The 20,068-nt window shown below is 45.7% G+C and overlaps 2 protein-coding genes across 2 annotated transcripts in view; both read left to right on the top strand.

The window, feature by feature from the left end:
* NEK7 (NIMA related kinase 7) overlaps positions 1–20,068 on the top strand; it is a 253,273-nt gene that overhangs the window by 145,194 nt on the left and 88,011 nt on the right. The window lies entirely within an intron of this gene.
* LOC135973045 (uncharacterized) lies at positions 469–12,807 on the top strand. Its single transcript, XM_065554392.1, has 2 exons — positions 469–893; positions 1,442–12,807. Exon 2 carries the CDS (start codon positions 9,335–9,337, stop codon positions 10,508–10,510), a length of 1,176 nt encoding a protein of 391 aa, XP_065410464.1. The 5' UTR covers positions 469–893; positions 1,442–9,334; the 3' UTR covers positions 10,511–12,807.

Genomic DNA, 20,068 nt, shown 5'->3' with positions numbered 1-20,068 from the left:
TGAGAACCTTGCAAACTTAAGTTCACCTTACAAAGTTGCCTTCTAAAGCCTTCAAGGAAAGTACTTGGCCTTTTGGGTGGAGGGGGAGAGAGAGAAAGCATGGGTCTCTAAACCTTTGGATTCCTTGGGAGCTCTACTTTCAAACCCATGGATACGACAGCAGAGCTGGCTGAAATGTTTTCATCAACATTTTATTTTGACCAAAAAAATGGCTTTTTTGTTGATGAGGAAAAATGTCATAGAAAAACTTCACCTTTGGTTAAATTTTGCTTTTTCAATGATAACCTTAAAATTTTCACTTAAAACTTTTTAAAAAGAACTTGAAAATATATTAGTGTTGTTTTTTCGTTAAAAAAAATCAGCTTAATGGGCAAAAAAAATCCTACAAAAAATAAACGGCATTTTTTGACCAGCTATATACAAGGGCCTCCACTGGGTGTATACGTCTTTTCCAGAGGGGTCTACAGGCACCCCATTGCGGCAACATGGCTCTTCTTGGCAGCCTCATCCCACGTCTGTTAGCATAAGAAGAGGACCCTGTGGGGAGTCAATACTTGGAGCAACATTAACTCCCACACAGGTATCAGCCTGGTGTGGAAAGGAGCATGCTGCACAGGGCTGTTGCTTCCAAGCTGATGCAGAGGAGGTCTGGGGGTATTCCACGGAGCAGCTGTCTCCTGATCTATATCAATCTGCCTGATCCTTGTAAGGTAATTTTAATGTCAAAGGTATTCGTTATTTATTTTTAGCAATAGTGCTTTGTTTACTTTGTTTTTAACACAACTGTGTTATCTATTTCAACATTGTAATTCCTCCCTGCCACGGTCTGACACAACAGCTGAAACTGCTCCTTTTGACAGACTTTTCCTCACCAGGAAGGAGGAAACTTCAAGGTGTGTTTTCAGAACTATGGGAAGAGGTTGATAAATTGGCTCTTATTTTGGTGCCGGACTATGGATTTCTCATCCTTGCTCCAGCTGGAGTAGCATAAAGGGGCTCTAGTGGCCCTGAATCTGGCCAGGGGACAGTTCCCCCAGTGCAGAAACTGATAGACAGCCTTAAAGGAAACTTATGAGAGACCCTTGCAAGTATCAAGTAGTGGGCTTATGCACGGTATGGCCACAGAATGCAGCACTGTAGAGAGAGCACTGCTGCAGACTGTAAGACAGACCTCCATAGCGTAGACAGGCCCTTTGGCTGTACAAATTGCACCACTGGCTATGGAACAACTCAAAATTTGGAGGGTGCAAAAGTGGTTTAGTGTCACTGTAGCCTCCCCTGCCCTGGGACTACAAATTTTGTGCTACCCCTTTAAGAGATGCAGCACAGAATTTCATCCCTAGTTTTGAAAATCTTGGCCAAGTTGTTCTGAAGTGAAGCAAAAAATGTAATAGTTTCAATAAATACTTACAGTAATCTTGTTTCGCTAACTTTAATTTAGCTGAAAAAGCTGCTTCTGTCCTCCAGGAAAGCTGAAACAAAATCGTAAGTAAGTGTTTTCACACTAATGCTTAAACGGATATGCAGACTGAGATGGCATAAAAAAAACCAGATGGTTTCAGAAATAGTGATGGAGTAATCTTAGCTTTGTGTTCTCCTACCTTCATAGAGGATCTTTAGTCTGAGATGGAAACATTGATGGCTGGATCCTCAGTTGGTGTTAATCAGCTGACATCAGTGACTTCGTTGGCTTCAGTAGAACTATGCTGAATCACACCGAGTGAGCATCTTGCCCTTATTTCTTAGAGAGGTTGGCTGCCCCCTTATTATATCTGTGTACAAGAAATGACATGAATATAAATAAAAAAAATTTGATTTTTGCTGATAGATAATTGAGACTGTTAAAAAATACCATTGAATCTCAATCCAATAAAAGTAAGGAAATGCAGTTAATTCTGTCACTTCTTAACTCATGCCTAGACATCTAGATAAATTAAATTAGAACTTTAACAGTGATTTTTTTCTCTCCTGTCAGTTTGACAAAGCTGTTTTACCTTTAGAAAAATAATAAACAAAAAATGTATTTCATATACGTATTGTAGCACTAGGCTTACAAAATACTGCTTGTTTATATAGAGAAAGCTACATCTATAAATTGATCTGCTGTTATCCAGATATACTTGTTACTGTCTATCACTGTATCTCACTATCCCATTGTGCTCGTGTGTTTTATGAATGTGAACATCTCTTCGATGTTAAAAATCTAAAGACTGGCCTTATCTACACAAAACGTTAGGCTTATATCTTTATAAATCTCTTGTGCCACAAAGTGAAGCAATTATTTGCCCTTGCCAATAGATTATATTGGTATCAGTAATAACTATGGCTGTTAGCAAGCCTGTGAAACTGATGTAAGCTTCATTAAACAGAGCCCTGCTGATACTGGCCATTGATCCAACAGCTAACACAGGTGTACATGGCCACAATATTTCCTCCCGCTACCATTTACTTCTCCCTGGGGATAACCAATCAGAAGAAATGACCCATTTGCCTGGAGTTTTGAGAAGCAGTGTGCAGTTTGATTACAATTGTCAGCTCAGCCACTATCACTGTAAATCAAATTCCAACCTGATGAGGGCAAAAAGATCATGTAACTGGTCCATCTCTTTGTTATGTCATTCAGCTGCTACAATATTTGGTTTTTCAGTATGATACAATAAACCTCAAGATCATGTGGCAGCACACGAATGTGGTACTTGAAAGGCATTTGTCTTTTAAAACTGGATTGGTCTACAAAAAGATTAGTAGTTTGAGCTATAACATTAATTCCCCATTGAAAGGTTAAAAAAAAAAAACCTGCAAAGATTTTTAAATATCCTTTAAGATCCTAAATATTTTATTATAAACTGTAATTTCATTTGAAAATAATTTTCTCGCCAATCACAGGCCCATATGGATAGAAACAGCAACATTAACTTCATCTCCTTCAGGGCTCTTTGGTACCTAATGTACCTCTCTTCATACAAACCACAGTCTTCTCTTTTTATTGTCTTCAACCCTAGATAAGTGAACCCATCTTTAGTTCCAGCACTGACAACATCTGCCTCAGAGCTGCCCCAGGAGTGCACAAAGAATAGTAATAGTCTTCTATGTTGAGGAGCATCTCAGAGTATTTCTAATGCTATCAGCTACAGTAGGGACTCGGCAGATTTTCTGCCACTACCAGTAATGTTGCTCTTTTGTATGTGTTTTTAGAGGAGGCATGATATTATTACTTAGTTATATTACAGTACCCAAAGGCCCCACTCTGAATTGAGGCCCCTTTGTTCTAGGTGCTTACAAACACACATGAAGGTAAGTTCTCTACCCAGTTGCATTCATAATTTAGTAAACAGACTTTGCCATATTGTTTTACATGTTGGACTAGGTCTTTTTGTCTCTTGATACGCACAGCCATCAGTGTACATGGAACGCCCTGACAGTGACTTGCCTTCAGGAAAGCACCTTACAGGTGTAAAATCCACATTCTATGTAACCCAATTAAAGTCAGAATTTGGCCCTTCATTTTCTCCCTTTATTTTTATCTTTCTTCTTGTGGCTGGCACCATAAAGACTCTGACCACAATAAGAACTAGATATTAATAACCATAAATGATTGTTGATCTAATTCCCACTGCAGTCTAAGGTTAAATACAAGAAATCGCCATTCAATAGTCCTAAAATGCACTGAACTGCCTCCTTTAAACTCAGAATTGTGTAATTCAATTAGGGGTCCCATAGATTTTAAGTGATATCATTGTTATAACTTTACATAATATTTTAGATTATTATGATGTAAATTATCACGTCTTTTTATTAAACAGTTAGTGTAAAATGTCTAGGCTGTGGGACTGCAGCAAAATTAATTGCATTTTTCAGACCTCTTAGTTATTGTCTTTACATTTGCTCTTTCGGGTCTAACCAAGGTTGAAATGCAATATTTCATTCTTGACATTTAATCCATGAAAGTGTCCTTGGAGATGTATTATTCCTTTAAAATAATTTATGTGTACTTTAGAATGATTGCACCTGCAAAAGGCATATCAGGTATGTGTGTGTCATTTGAAAACACATTTAAAATAATTATTTTATAAGAAACATCATATTAATAGTCTCTGTGGTATTGTTTTTTATTTAAAATATATATTTATAGGACATAGTTGTGTAAATAATCAGATTATGGGTGTTTATAAAGGTAATTTCTGACATGTCACTGCTCTTATCTCAGGTTATTCTGTTTTATGTATTACTTAGAGATGGCATACCCACTTTGTAAATGCAAGTACCTCTGAGCACAAGACTAGCTACCTTCTTGTATATTAAGGTGGTGGTTGTGCTACAGGATCTGCAGGCCATTGCCTTCTAGATCTGTCCACATTATGGCTTGTAACTGTGTAAGGCTAAGGCATCTGTCTTACTGCATAAGGATGTCTAATCATGAAGACACCCTCTGGAAAAGTTCCGTTTGGTACAAAATTGAGCAATCCATCTGCTTAGTAGCCCATGTCACCACCAGACATGATTCTGTTGGTCTGTTCCCTGCACTGTCTCCAGCTCAGTGTCTTTGACCTGGTGTTCTAAATCCTCCATAGACTGGTCTTAAGTATCTGTGAGACTGCCTCTTGTTCTCCAACTGTGAGCTCCCATAACAGCTGCATTCCACTGGAACAATTATGTTGTTGCCTAATAGTGAGAGGCTTCTTTGGAACTTTCACAGGAGCTGGCTCTTGAATGTGGAACTAACCTCTGCAAGAGTAAAGAATGCCCATGGAGCTCACTGCATTCAGAACTAACTGCAACAGTCATCTCTTTGACTGAGCTTTTCCTCAGTGTGTTCTTCTGCTCCCCCGCACATCCATTTACTTACATATGTAAACATTAAAATACCCTATGAAGTGATCAAACTATTTCCCCTACTGGCTGGGAAGGAAAAAAAGGGGAGAGAGAGTTGTTATTTATATAATGGCAATGCCTATTAATATTTATATTGTGGTAGTGCTTAGAAGCCTCAGTTATAATAGTAGGAACCAAAGTTACCCACAGTGTTGTATAGGGGAAATTATTATGTAGTGAGCCTTAACAGAAGCATGTTAATTTGTCACTTGGAGTCAAGCAAGCAAGCCAGCAACACCAATCTCTACTGTCCTCAGCAACCACTAAAGTGGTTTCTGTTACTTAAAAAGTCTCCCATGTCTTTTAGTACGTTACAGTAGCAAGTTGACAACAACTACAACACCAGCCATAGACCAAGACTCTGTTCTGCTAGCTGCTGTACACACACATACTAAGAGAGAGCCCCTAACCCAAACTGCTCACAGGCTAAACCTACAGGACAGACAAGGATGAGGAAAAGATTTGCTTTCCCCATTTTGTAGTTGGAATACTGAGCATAGAGATAGCAGTGATGACATTGGGTGAATCTGTTGTTCGCTTCTCTGTTTAAATACTTGGGGAAGGCTGAGATACTACTGTGATGAGGCACATATAGGTGTATAGTGTTTTCACTAAGGGCTCCTGGTGTAAGAGAGTGCATAACCAAGCTGTGCCATAGTTCAGTGCTGTAATGTCATTATTTAACTGAGAAGAGATGGTGTCCTTCTGTTTTCTGAAAGCGGTCTATTCAAATACAGAGGAGACTCCATGCCTGCTAAGGGACAGCTGCAGTGCAGCTGCCATTGAGGTCAGATTCCACATGCACCATGGTGCTCCCCCTCTCAGAGACTTTATTTTTGTGCTTGAGTTGTATGCTTTCCTTCATCTGGAATAAAGCATCTGGACGGAAAAATATATTCTGCTGTTTCTATGTGGCGAAAACAAAGCACATGTCTACCATAGATTCCAAAATGAGTTTTAAAAGGGTTCTATAGGTTACTTAGGTTTCCAACATGGTTGTTGCTACCATTGGTCAAGATGGAAAGCAGACAGGGCATTAGTTGATAGATTGGAGATTTTGTAACTACTTACAGTAACTAGCCTTGAAGGCATATATCATAGTTTCCCTTGACTGAATCCCATTTCCCCTTTGTGATGTAACTTCTGTATGACTTCTTCGGAATGTTTTCGTTTTTTCTTTGACTATGGAAGGTCTAGACAGGAGGTTCTTACGTGTAAATCTCATTAAAAGTCTTTCAAAAGTAAATGCTACAAAAGTCTCTCCTTCCCCTATCTCCCTCTCCATCCTCCCAATATCTGAAATATTTTGGAGTGAATCTTTGTCTTCTGTGGAGAGGAAATTGTTTCCCCATTCTGCCACACCCACCACCACCAAATGTAATCATTGCCCCACAGTTTCAGCCCCACCTCTGCATTAAGGACAGTGTGGAGTTTAACTGCCCTGCGGAAGATCTCAGAAGCATTCTGCTTCAGGCAGGCACACAGTTCCAAAAAGTACAGCTTCTGCCCTACCCTTGTATACAGGGTACGACATACACTATCCCCACACCTAGGGGCCATGGATCCATCCCTGCCCACCTCCTTTGAAGAGGACAGTGATACTGTGGGCACCAGGACCAAGATTTTCAGAAGTGACTCCTTATTTTAGATGCCCAAGTTCAGACACCTTAAAGGGACCTGATTGTTCAGTGGTGCTGTGCGTCTGCCCGCTGAAAATCAAACTCATTTAAGGTGTCTCAATTTGAACTCCCAGAAATCACGAATCACTTTTGAAAAGCCCGGTCTAGAATCACAGTCTTTGTGCTCAGTTTGAGTAGTAAAGTAGAGCGGGGACGGGGGGTTGAATCCTTCAACCCTTTTACCCCTCCCCTTCCCCCCACATCCTCATTGCACTGGCCATAGTCTAGCCCTAATGTGTCAAATCCCATCTCAGTTTCCCATATAGCTATTGTGAGCATGTCTGGAATTTCATAGCAGACATTCTTCTCACTCAAGACATTTGATTGTAAATACTACGAATGTACAGAAGTCCATGAAGCTAAGCACTTCACGGCTGCATGCAGAGCCCACTTCTAGACTTCCAAACAGCAGTACAATGATGAGCAAACTTTATAAGCAGGCCTGGCAGCAAGGTTGCCTGGCACTTTCTGTTATAAGGCCCTATTTTCACTTGCTTATAAATTTGCCATAATTGAACAATGTGGGCTGAAATTTTCCATTTCAAGGCTCTGCCTCGGGCTGAATTATTTTGGAAGATAGCAGCCAAAACCATTCAGATGTTTACAAAAACAAGTGTAAGGAAAATTACATTGTTTTACCCATGATTTAAAAAAATAGACTGATTACATTTTCTTTGAAAACCTCTAGAGCCCTTATACTTTGGAGTAGGGACTTGAAATTTCCGAGGTGGGGGAGATGGCCTTTGTGTCAGTGATGTGCTTTTTTGCCATCCCCATGAAAATCTGCCCAATTTTAGCCAAGTTATAAACGTTTGGGGGGAAATGGCAGTTTGCACATGCTCAGTAACAACATCTTCGATTTTAGCAGTTACATTTCCTGATGATTCCATCTGCACTTAAGTCTTCTCCAGCCTAGGGCTGAGCAGGAATTTCCCTGATATTGCAGTTCTGGGCTGCTGTGGGCCAGGCTGGATGACAGCACGAAAACTGTCTTTTATGTTCTCAGTGAGCCTCCTTCTGGGCCCAGGCAGCTTTGAGGAGGAAGCTACCTGATTCAAATACAGAAGAAGCAAGAGTGGCACCTGTGAGGAAGGTGGCAGGAGTACATTGGGACATGGACACAGGGGAGGGACACTGGGAATAGAAGTTGGGTTGTGGGAGACTAGGACTGGTTGGGCAAGGGGACTGCAATTGGGAGGTGGGGGAGGGCGACTTGGTCTGGAAGGCAGGGGTGGAGACTGGGTGTGGGTTGGAAACTAAGACAGGAGACTGGCTGGGCAAAGAAATTGGGGCAATAAGCTACGGTATATACTGAGGTTTGGTGAGGAGCCTAGAAGGGAGATAGCAATTGGGAGGCCAGGGGAAACAGGGAATGTGGGGTGACAAAGCCATGGTGGAGGAAAGATGGATCAGATGAGAAGCCTATAGGGGGAACTGGGACTTGCTGGGAAAGGAAACTGGGACTAGGAGGACATCTAGGTGAGCGGTGACTGGGACTGGCTATGTGAGAACAGGAATGGGACAGGGAGCCAGGGGTGGGGAAGAGACTGGACTGGGCCAGAGACAGGTTGAAGAGGATGGGGCAGAAGAAGTTGTACGTGGTGGGAATGGTAGGAGACAAGTTTGTGTCCACTACACGATACTTCACTCCAGAGCCTGTAAAGTTTCCTCAGTATCACTGTTCCTCCGCTGTCAGCACACATCATTCAAACCCACTGACAGTGTCCTCCATCCCCTGTAGTGCTGGTCCACACAGAGGATGACAATCTACCACTACTATGAATTACTCCATTAGTTAGGTCTGTGCAGTGGGTCTAAAAGTTCCAAGCCTGCTGATTATCTATGGAGTGTCAATATGATGTCACCTGATTCTGTGTTGTCAGTTTGCTTTTTATAAAAACCTAGGAAATTACATAAACAAAACTTTGTTAAAAGAACATTAAGATCTCAAAGTCAAGCACTCAAAGGTTAGGAAATACAAGTATTAAGGTGGTTCTTTGAGTGATTGCTCATTCGCATTCCACAATAGGTGGGCGTGCTCGCCATGTGCACTGGTGCCGGATTTTTTTCCCTAGCAGCACCCCTAGCTACTCCTGGAGTGGTGCCACCATGGCGCGGTGTAAGGGGCGCTGCGCGCTCCCCCCACCCTCAGGTCCTTCTTGCCACCAGTGAAGGTGCTTCGGAACTGCTGTGCTCCAGCTCTCTGCTGTAGCTTTCTGTTTGGACTATTGTTTAGTTTGTAGATAGTACCTGTAGTTTAAGAGGAAAAAAAATTAAAATTATGCAGATAGAGAACCATGCCCGGGTCAGGGCATGCCCCATGCTTTAAGTCGTGAAACAATTGTAAACGGCCTATGCCATAAGTGATCCACACACTAGCTGCTTACGCTGTCTTGGTGAATCCCACGTCAGCGACTGCTGCAAAATTTGCAGATCATTTAAGCCTCGGACTAAGAAGGAGCGGGACATACGGCTCTGACCCATATTAATGGAGTCAGCCCTGACACCACTATGCAATTCCGAGTTGGCACTGAGCACTGTAGCATCGGCGCGTGGCGACCCAGCAGTACCTTCCACCATCTGGCACCATTTCCCATCCACGGGACACTCTAAGATGACGAAGAAGCGATCTTTTCATCAAGGCACCAGGGCAAGGCTGGGGGCAAGACTAGACCCACGCTGGACAGTTCTTGATCCCCCACGGCCTCACGGCCTCTGACTCAAGTAGAGTGGAGTAGCCCAGCCCACTATGAGCCAGCCTACCCGGACGCCAATGGCCACATATGGGTGCCCTCCACGCGGGAGGCCCTGCAGGCGGCTCGAGACATAATGTCTCTCCCAGTACCGGCTGCACCAACCCCAGTGGCTCCCTGGTCCAGAGGCCTTGCGCTCAGAAGGGGACCAAGCGCTGGCATCTGTGGCACCGGTGGGAATGCAGAGCACCGTGCCTCCATCTTCATCCTCCCCTGATCACGGTGCTTCCTCCTCCTGTTCCCCAGGAGGACACAAAAGCCCACCAAGAGCTCTTGAAAAGGGTGGCTTCAAGCCTCAAGCTACAGGCTGAAGAGGTGAAGGAGCCTTCGGACTCCCTCTTTGATGTTCTCTCAGCCACAGCGCCAGCCAGGTTGGCCCTCGCGCTCCATGAAGGGGTGGTGAAAAACTCCACTGCCCTGTGGCAGACCTCATCTTCCTTGCCCCGCATATCTAAGAGGGCAAAGTGGAAGTATTTCGTGCCCGCCAAGGGGCACGAATATCTCTACACCTACCCCACCCCCAACTCCCTAGTGGTCGAGGCGGTCAACCACAAGAAGCGTCAAGGCCAATCCATTCCCACCCCTAAGAATAAGGACTCGAGGAGGCTGGACTTGTTTGGTAGAAAGCTTTATTCTTCCTCAAGCTTCCACCTGAGGGTGGCATACCACCAAGCCCTGCTGGGCAGATATGACTTTAACTTGTGGGACTCCAAGTTTACGGACTCCCTCCAGGAGCGTGATAGGAAGGAGCATAAGGCCCTGGTGGAGGAAGGCATAGCTGCCGCCAGAGCATCCCTTCAGGCAGCCTCGGACGCAGTGGACAGGGCTGCAAGAACTATGGCCTCTGCGGTGTCCATGCGGAGGGTGTTGTGGCTCCTCTTGTCTGGGTTGTCCAGCGAGGCACAGAGCTCCCTGCAGGACCTGCCCTTCAATGACAAGGCCCTGTTCGCAGAGCAAACAGACGTAAAATTATATGGTCTCAAGGACTCTTGCACGACCTTAAAGACTCTTCTTGGTCTCTATGTCCTGGCCCCAGCCAGGACTAAGTTCAAGCCTCAGCAGGCCCCCAGCCAGGCCACCCGCTCCCAATGCAAACCTCCTTATAAAAAACCCAGGGATTATAAGAAGCATCCACAGCGGCAATCTCGGCCTGCCCCCCAGCCTGGCCCCTCTAAGGGCAAGCAGGTGAATAAGCGCCAATTTTGATTGGACGCCTGGGGACGACTTACCAGTGTGCACCAGGGATCTGCACAACCTATCCTTCTCAAACCATCTATGTACTTTCCTCCCGGAGTGGTTGCTACTGACCTCGGACTAATGGGTCCTCAGTATTATCTCCTGGGGCTATACCCTCAAGTGTCTCTCTGCCCCACCTACCCATCCTTCCTCCCCATCCTCCTTCAGGGATCCCTCTCAGTAGAGCCTACTTGAGAAAGAGGTGAGGCAGCTCCTTCACTTAGGAGCGGTGGTGGTGGTGCCTGCGGAGTTCAGATACAAAGGATACTACTCCCACTCTTTCTTTATCCCGAAGGCCAAAGGGGGCCTCAGGCCCATCCTGGACCTCTGATGCCTAAACCAGTACACGGTAAAACTCAAGTTCCGCATAGTCTCCGTGGCCTCCATTGTTCCCTCCCTGGATCCCGGAGACTGGTACACTGCCCTCAATCTCTAAGACACGTACTTCCACATTCACATATTTGAGGGCCACAGGCGATTCCTCCGCTTCATGGTAGGACAGGAACACTACCAGTTCACCCTCCTCCCGTTTGGCCTCTCAGTGGCACCCAGAGTCTTCACAAAGTGTATGTCTGTGGTGGCAGCCTACCTCAGGCGTCAGGAGGTCCAGATCTTCCCCTACCTTGACGACTGGCTGGTCAAAGGCAGCTCCAGATCACAGGTACACATAACACTTCTCCTGTCCACCTTCACCACACTGGGGCTGCTGGTAAACAACACCAAATCCACGTTGGTACTGGTACAACAAATAGAGTTCATTGGCGCAATTCTCAACATATTAGCCAGAGCTTCCCTCACGCCAGATAGGTTCGAAACCTTGAGGGATCTCATCATGGCGATCACAAGGTTTCCCGCGACAACTGCCAGAGCGTGCTTCCAACTCCTGGGTCACATGGCAGCATGCACATACGTGGTACGTCACGCCAGACTCAGGATGCAGCCCCTTCAGCTCTTGCTGACCTTGATGTTCTCCCAGTCCAGAGACAGGTTGGACAAAGTCCTCACCGTGCCCGTACTAGCCTCCCTCCATTGGTGGTCCACCCCGGAGAACATGCTCCGAGGGGTCCCGTTCAGGAACTGCTCCGCAACTACAGAATTGGTGTCCGATGCGTCAGACTTGGGGTGGGGAGCTCATGCGGGAAACCTCCAGACCCAAGGCCTGCGATCCGCATAGGAACTAGCCCTGCACATAAATGTCAAGGAACTGCGAGTGGTCTGTCTGGCCTGCGTGGCCTTTTGTTCGTGACTTACGGGCAGGGTAGTCAGAGTTCTCACGAACATATGCTAGATGTGAGACGGGCCCTGGCTTTTTACCTGGAACGAACAAAATCGTTCAGGAAGTCGTGACAGCAGTACATCGCCACGGCCGAACGCATGAAGCGTCGACCGATCTCCACTCAGTGGCGCTCCAGCCGGATCACTTCATGTATTCACACTTGTTATGACCTGGCGGGAATTCCCCTGCCACCAATTGTGAGAGCGCTCTCGACAAGGGCACAAGCCTCGTTGGCCGCCTTTCTGGCTCACATGCCTATTCAGTACATTTGTAGGGCTGCTACATGGTTATAGGTCCACAAGTTCACCTCGCATTATGCGATAGTCTCCCAGACCAGGGAGGACGCTGGGTTCGGCAGGGCAGTGCTCCATCCCGAGTGTCTGTGAACTCCTACCCACCTTCAACAGATATAGTTTGGAATCACCTATTGTGGAATGCACATGAGCAATCACTCGAAGAAGAAAAGGCAGTTGCCTTTTCCATAACTGGTGTTCTTCGAGATGTGTTGCTCATGTCCATTCCACATCCTGCCTTCCTTCCCCACTGTCGGAGTTGTCTGGCAAGAAGGAACTGAGGGTGTGGGGAGCGCGCAGCATCCCTTATACCATGCCTTGGAGGCGCCACTCCAGGGGTCACTAGTGGCACTCCCTTACGGGTACTGCTAGGGGAAAAACTTCCGGCACCGGTGCATGTGGTGAGCACGCACACCTATTGTGAAATAGACATGAGCAACATATCTCGAAGAACACCAGTTACGGAAAAGATAACTGTCTTTTACCTGTGCAACTTTTATTTGGCTCAATTTGTATGTTCATACTAGTGGGCATAGAGGGGTGTGTGTATGAGAAGGGGATAGAGAAAGAAGTAAGGTAGTACCAGATAGACCCAGAAACACTGGTGACATGACCCTGAAAAAAAAAAACTGATAGTGCTTTTGGGTATATTGTGGGCTGAAAGAGGCTTGATACTGTGAACAAAGAAACTATTTCATGTTGTTTGAGTCCTCCTGTGTTCAAGGAAACAGGATTTTGTACATTCTTTGTAAACAAACAGGATTGCATCAAAGAAGCAACTGATTCTGTCATCAATTTCTCCTCCTGACAACCGAGCCACAGGACCCTGAGTTTTGGCTAGCCACTTGCGTCAAAAAAGGGGTAACAATATTTACTCTTCTTGTACTGTTTATATCAAAGATGAGTAAAGCAAAGCAGACGTACTGCAGTCATCAATTTAAAGAGACAATTTGGCTGATTGAGAGTTGTGGATTGTATAAAAGCAAAGGATTGTATGACTATGTAATCTTTTAACCTATGCAATTCTCTTTGATATGCCACTTAAACTTAAAGAACACATGCTGATCCAAGTAGTGATTTTTTCATGGCATTTCTTTATACTGTTGCCAAAGATAATTGCATGTTTAGGTATTCTTCAGTGACATTTTTTGTGTTAAAACTTCCAGTCTCCTCTTCTGCTTCTCTTTCATCCTAAGCTCACTGACCTATAAAGGGAGGAAGTCAGAAGAACAGCTTTAAATAGATTCATGTTTGTTTTGAAATAGATATCCATCTTTCCAGGTAGCTGTTATTGATAATGTCATGCAAGCATTAAAATGTTTGCATCTTGAATCTACCCACAGGTAGCATGCTAGGTACCTTCATAATCCATGTTCATGTACCTCTTTGGACTAATATCTTTTTGGACATTTTTCTGACACAAAATAAGCTGTTTGACTTTCTGCTACAACTCTTGTTTCTTTAGCTATGGTTTATAGTAAACCACATCTTTTTGATTTCTCAAACTGGATGGGCCATACGCATTGGCAGGCAGACTTACTTGATGTAATGGGACACACCAAAGTAACTGGGCATGGCGTGGCATCCTAAACCCATGTAAAGCCTCGGAAATGAGAAAATACATGAGTTACTGAAAACCTGAGCCAAAATGACTTTTCCTCAGGGCGGGCTTTTGTTCATTTAAATCCCCTCTCCATCTACAGAGTTTTTGAGCTATAAAATATATTGCTCTTTATGTATGTTAGTTATAGTGTTGTACCATATCGTTTGACATATCATTGCTTTTGTTGTTCCTCTTCTACTCATCTTCCTTTACTGGTTCCCTTTACTACATGTAGCAACCTATTACAGGTAGTCTGTGTAGATTAAACCAGGATCTTCATCATCAAGCCTACAATTCAGCAAAGCACGTCATCTTGTGCCAGTCTTTAAGCACCTGTTTAGACCCCTGGACTTCATATAGGACTCCAAGATCCAGATGTCTCAAATTTGACCACCACAGGACTATTCATGTGTTTAAAGTTAAGCCCATGCTTCAGTGTCTTGCTGAATTGGGGCTCAAAGCAGAATGTCTATCATTGACCTAAACGAGCTATTTGTGAATGAGGGCTGGTCTACACTACCGCAGTAAATCAATCTAACATGCACAACTTCAGCTAGGTGAATAACGTAACTGAAGTTGACATAGTTAGAGCCACTTACCGTGGTGGCTACACTGTGCTTTGTTGACGAGAAAGTGTCTCCCATCCATTTCCCTTACGCTTCTCGGGGAGATGGAGTACACAAATCAATGGGAGAGTGCTCTCCCATCAATTTAGCGGGTCTTCACCAGACCTGCTAAATCAACATTTACTGCACTTACCATATTATTTATTCAAACTATCTGTCCCAAGTCCCCTACCACTTTGTAATAAACTCATCACAGGATATCAGTGGGGATAGAACATGTGAATTTGAGCACTAAAAGCACAAAGTCTTACCACTCAAGCTAAAAAATTATCCAACTTTGAATATACAACAAGCTCCCTCCTATACATGGTCCAACCACTACAGGTAGACATCCTCACACAAAGTAGCACAGCTATGTTGGCTGGTTAGGCTCCAAAGGAGCTCTTCTCTCAGCCTCTGCTTATCGTATCAGCTGGACAGTTGAATAGTTCCTTTTCTGTGTACCTCCTAAGTCTGCAGGAGATAGCCAGAATTTAGACTTTAATAAGTTTGTGTAATACACATACACATACACCCTCCCTCCCCTTTATATGTGTATCTGTCTTTAATAAGGCTATGATTGTCATGGAAGTCATGGAATCTGTGACTTCCATTGACTTGCGTGACATTGGAGCTCCCAGCCAGCCCTGCCCTCGCAGCTCCCAGTCCCCAACCTGGTAGGGGAACCCTGTAGCTGCAGACCCTGCAGCTTCCCAGCCACAGCAGGCAGGCAGACCCCGCACAGCTGCCCAGCTGTGGCGGATGGGCAGCTGGCGGACCCCGTGCAGCTTCCTACCGCAGTGGACAGCAGGGACTCTCCGCAGCTGCCCAGCCGTAGCTGCACCCATGGCCAGCGGCAGGGGGACCCTCCAGCTATCAGCTACCCGGGGCATTGCATTGGTGGGGGACCCGGGAGCCCCAGCAGCAGCGGGTGCTGAACCCACCTCCTGCTTTTGTCAGGGATATTTTTAGTGAAACTCAGGAACAGGTCACAGGCTGCTGTGAATTTTTGTTTATTTCCCGTGACATATCCGTGACTTTTACTAAAAATATCTGTGACAAAAACTTAGCCTAAGGCCTGGTCTACACTATGAATTTAGGTCGAATTTAGTAGCGTTAAATCGATTTAACCCTGCACCTGTCCACACAACGAAGCCATTTACTTCGACATAAAGGGCTCTTAAAATCTATTTCTGTACTCCTCCGACAAGGGGAGTAGCACTGAAATCGACATTGCCTGTTCGAATTAGGGTTAGTGTGGACGAAATTCGATGGTATTGGCCTCCGGGAGCTATCCCACAGTGCACCATTGTGACCGCTCTGGACAACAATCTGAACTTGGATGCACTGGCCAGGTAGACAGGAAAAGCCCCACGAACTTTTGAATTTCATTTCCTGTTTTCCCAGCATTTAGAGCACAGGTGACCACGCAGAGCTCATCAGCACAGGTAACCATGCAACCCGAGAATCAAAAAAGAGCACCAGCATGGACCATAAGGGAGGTACTGGATCTGATCGCTATATGGGGAGAGGATTCCGTACTAGCAGAACTATGTTCCAAAAGACGAAATGCTAAAACATTTGAAAAAATCTCCAAGGGCATGATGGAGAGAGGCCACAATAGGGACTCATATCAGTGCTGCATGAAAGTTAAGGAGCTCAGACAAGTGTACCAGAAAACCAAAGAAGCAAACGGAAGGTCTGGGGCAGAGCTGCAGACATGCCGCTTCTAAGCTGAGCTGCATGCAATTCTGGGGGGGCCGCCACCACTACCCCAACCCTGACCGTGGATTCCGAGGAGGGGGTACTCTCAGCCATGCCTGAGGAGTCTGCGGACGGGGAAGATGAGGAGGAGGAGAAGGATGAGGACGAGCTTGCCAACAGCCAGGATCTTTTTCTTAGCCTGACTGAAGTACCATCCCAACCCTCCCAAGTCTGTATCCCAGACCATGAAGCCATGGAAGGGACCTCTGGTGAGTGTACCTTTGTAAATATAAAACATGGTTTAAAAGCAAGTGTTTTTTAATGATTAATTTGCCCTGAGGACTTGGGATGCATTCGCGGCCAGTGCAGCTACTGGAAAAGTCTGTTAACATGTCTGGGGATGGAGCGGAAATCCTCCAGAGATATCTCCATGAAGCTCTCCTGGAGGTACTCCAGAAGCCTTTGCAGAAGGTTTCTGGGCAGTGCAGCCTTATTCCGTCCTCCATGGTAGGACACTTGACCACGCCATGCTAATGGCAAGTAATCTGGTATCATTGTATAACAAAGTCTGGCAGCGAATGGTCCCGGTGTTTGCTGGTATTCAAGCAACATCCGTTCTTTATCTCACTGTGTTATCCTCAGGAGAGTGATATCGTTCATGGTAACCTGGTTGAAATACAGGAATTTAATTAAGGGGACAGAGGTGGCCGTTCCTACTGGTCTGTTTGCCTGTGGCTGAAAAGAAATCCCTGCAGTTAGCCAAGCGGTGGGGGTGTGGAGGGGGCATTGGTGCTGAGTTTTTCACGTTTGGCTAGCAGGGATCTTCCCTGATACCAGCCACACGGTGGGGGGAGGGGTAAAGCAATCATCCCAGAGAATTGGATGGGTGGTGGTGTGTTTAGTTTGGTTTCTGCTGCTGCACGTTAACAGGAAAACCACAGCACTCAACGGGCTTTGCTTGGTATGGGAAAGGAGGGCACTGCTTTTATGAAGGTTGCAGAAGCCGAAACATAATGGCTTACCATGGCTGCAAGCAAGCAGAATTCTGTTGCCTGGCCCTGCGTCTGTGATCTCTAACACCAAAGCCGCAGGCACTCAATATAAGATGCAAAATGTGACCTTGTACCGAAATCGCATGTGCTATGTAATGTGAATAATGTTGTTCACCGTAAAAGAGTATATGCATTGTTCTGTAAAAATATCTTTTTAAATACTTCTCTCCCTTTTTTCCCTCCCGCAGCTGCAAATTTTTCAAGCCTTCCTTCTCCATCCCAAAGGCTATCTCAGATAAGGCCGCGAAAAAAACGCACGCGAGACTAAATGTTCTCGGAAATCATGCAATCGACCCGCGATGAAAGAGCTCATCTGAATGAGTGGAAGGACATGGTATCAAAGTACAGGAAAGCTGCCAGTGAGGCTGGGGCTGCTGCATGAGCCAACGGACATGTTCCTGGTGGAGCTTCAGGAACAGCAGCAGGATCACAGAGTGCCGCTGCAGCCCCTGTATAACTGCCCTCCCCTCTCACCATGTTCCATAGCCTCCTCACCCAGATGTGCAAGAACGTGGGGGGGAGGCTCTGTGCACCCTCCCACTCCACCCCAGTGGACAGCCCAAGCAAAAGGCTGTCATTATTTTGAACTTTTGAAGTGGCCTTTTCCTTCCCTCCTATCCTCCTCCCAAACCCCACCCGGGCTACCTTGTCAGTTCTCTCCCTATGTTTATAATCAATTAATAAAGAATACATGATTTTTAAACGATAGTGACTTTATTTCCTTTGAAAGCAAGCTGTGATCGAAGGGGGGAGGGGTGGGTTGCTTACAGGGAATGAGTCAATCAAGGGGGCATGTCTTCATCAAGGAGAAACAAACAGAACTTTCACACTGGAGCCTGGCCAGTCATGAAACTGGTTTTCAAAACTTCTCTGATGCGCAGAGCTTCCTGGTGTGCTCTTCTAATCACCCTGGTGTCTGGCTGTGTGTAATCAGCGGCCGGGTGATTTGCCTCAACCTCCCACCCCACCATAAACGTCTCCCACTTACTCTCTCAGAGTTTGTGGAGCACACAGCAAGCAGCAATAACAATGGGAATATTGGTTTAGCTGAGGTCTGAACAAGTCAGTAAAGTGTGCCAGCGACCCTTTAAACGTCCAAATGCACATTCTACCACCATTCTGCACTTGCTCAGCCTGTAGTTGAACAGCTCCTGACTACTGTCCAGGCTTCCTTTGTATGGCTTCCTGAGCCATGGCATTAAGGGGTAGGCTGGGTCCCCAAGGATAATTATAGGCATCTCAACATCCCCAACAGTTATTTTCTGGTCTGGGAAGTAAATCCCTTGCTGCAGCTGTTTAAACAGATTACTGTTCCTGAAGACGCGAGTGTCATGAATCCTTCCCGGCCATCCCACGTTGATGTTGGTGAAACGTCCCCTGTGCTCCACCAGTGCTTGCAGCAGCATTGAAAAGTACCCCTTGCGGTTTATGTACTAGCTGCCCTGGTGGTCCGGTGCCAAGATAGGGATATGGGTTCCATCTATCGCCCCACCACAGTTAGGGAATCCCATTGCAGCAAAGCCATATACTATGACTTCCACATTTCCCAGAGTCACTACCTTTGGTAGCAGCAGCTCAGCGATTGCTTTGGCTAGTTGCATCACAGCAGCCCCCACAGTAGATTTGCCCACTCCAAATTGATTACTGACTGACCAGTAGCTGCCTGGTGTTGCAAGTTTCCACAAGGCTATCGCCACTCGCTTCTCAACTGTGAGGGCTGCTCTTATCTTGGTATTCTGGCGCTTCAGGGCAGGGGAAAGCAAGTCACAACATTCCATGAAAGTGCCCTTACACATGCGAAAGTTTCTCAGCCACTGGAAATGTCCCACACCTGCAACACCATGCGGTCCCACCAGTCTGTGCTTGTTTCCTGGGCCCAGAATCGGCGTTCCATGGCTAGAACCTGCCCCATTAACAACATGATCTCCAAAGCGCCAGGGCCCGCGGTTTGAGAGAATTGTGTGTCCATGTCCATGTCCTCATCACTCTCGTCGCCGCGCTGCCATCGACGGCTCCTCTTCGCCTGGTTTTGCAGGTTCTGGTTCAGCATAAACTGCATTATAATGCGCGAGGTGTTTACAATGTTTATGACTGCTGTCTTGAGCTGAGCGGGCTCCATGCTTGCCGTGGTATGGTGTCTGCACAGTTCACCCAGGAAAAAAGGCGCGAAACGGTTGTCTGCCGTTGCTTCCATGGAGGGAGGGGGAGAATGTACCCAGAACCACCTGCAACAATGTTTTTTGCCCCATCAGGCATTGGGATCTCAACCCAGAATTCCAATGGGTGGGGGAGACTGCGGAAACTATGGGATAGCTACCCACAGTGCAACGCTCCGGAAGTTGACACTGGCCTCGGTACATAGACGCGCACCGCCAAATTAATGTGCTTAGTGTGGCCGCATGCACTCGACTTTATACAATCTGTTGCCAAAAATCGAATTCTGTAAATCGGAGTAATCCTGTAGTGTAGACATATCCTTAGTCATTAAGCCTGCTGAAAGTTAATGCCAAAATGTACTGTTTCTTTAAAAAGTTGTTGGCAGGTAGGGCACTCCCAGCAGACTTAGTTATGCTACAATGTAAGGATTAGAAAACCCTTTGGCCCAGTAAGAAGCTGATTTTGTAGTCTCTTCGTACTGACAAAATTTCCCTCTGTCAAAAATCTAATAACCTTTTACAAGTTAGCAAAAGATGAAAATGTTACTAGATGTTAAATTCAAGAAATCAGTTAGTTGGCATTTACTGCCCCCAGCCCTCAGCTCCACCACCCAAACAAAATGATTCATCTCAGTAATGAATGCTGTAGTGCTCTCAGATTCTGTGGATTTGGTAGTATGAGTCTCCCAGGATAGGACTTTGTGCATAGTTCATGCCTACCAGGGCTTAAATTCTTATAGAGTATTTCCCAGAGTCCCCCATACTCTTCCCCGCCCCCAACGTGCTATAAAAACTCCAGGGGGGTTGAAAATATTTACTAGAGCTCTGCTCCGAACAGC

This window comes from Chrysemys picta, chromosome 8 (assembly GCF_011386835.1).
Source record: "Chrysemys picta bellii isolate R12L10 chromosome 8, ASM1138683v2, whole genome shotgun sequence".
Classification (NCBI taxonomy): Eukaryota; Metazoa; Chordata; order Testudines; family Emydidae; genus Chrysemys; species Chrysemys picta.
The sequence above is the reverse complement of the archived record's forward strand: the minus strand, read 5'-3'. Positions and strand labels throughout refer to the sequence as shown.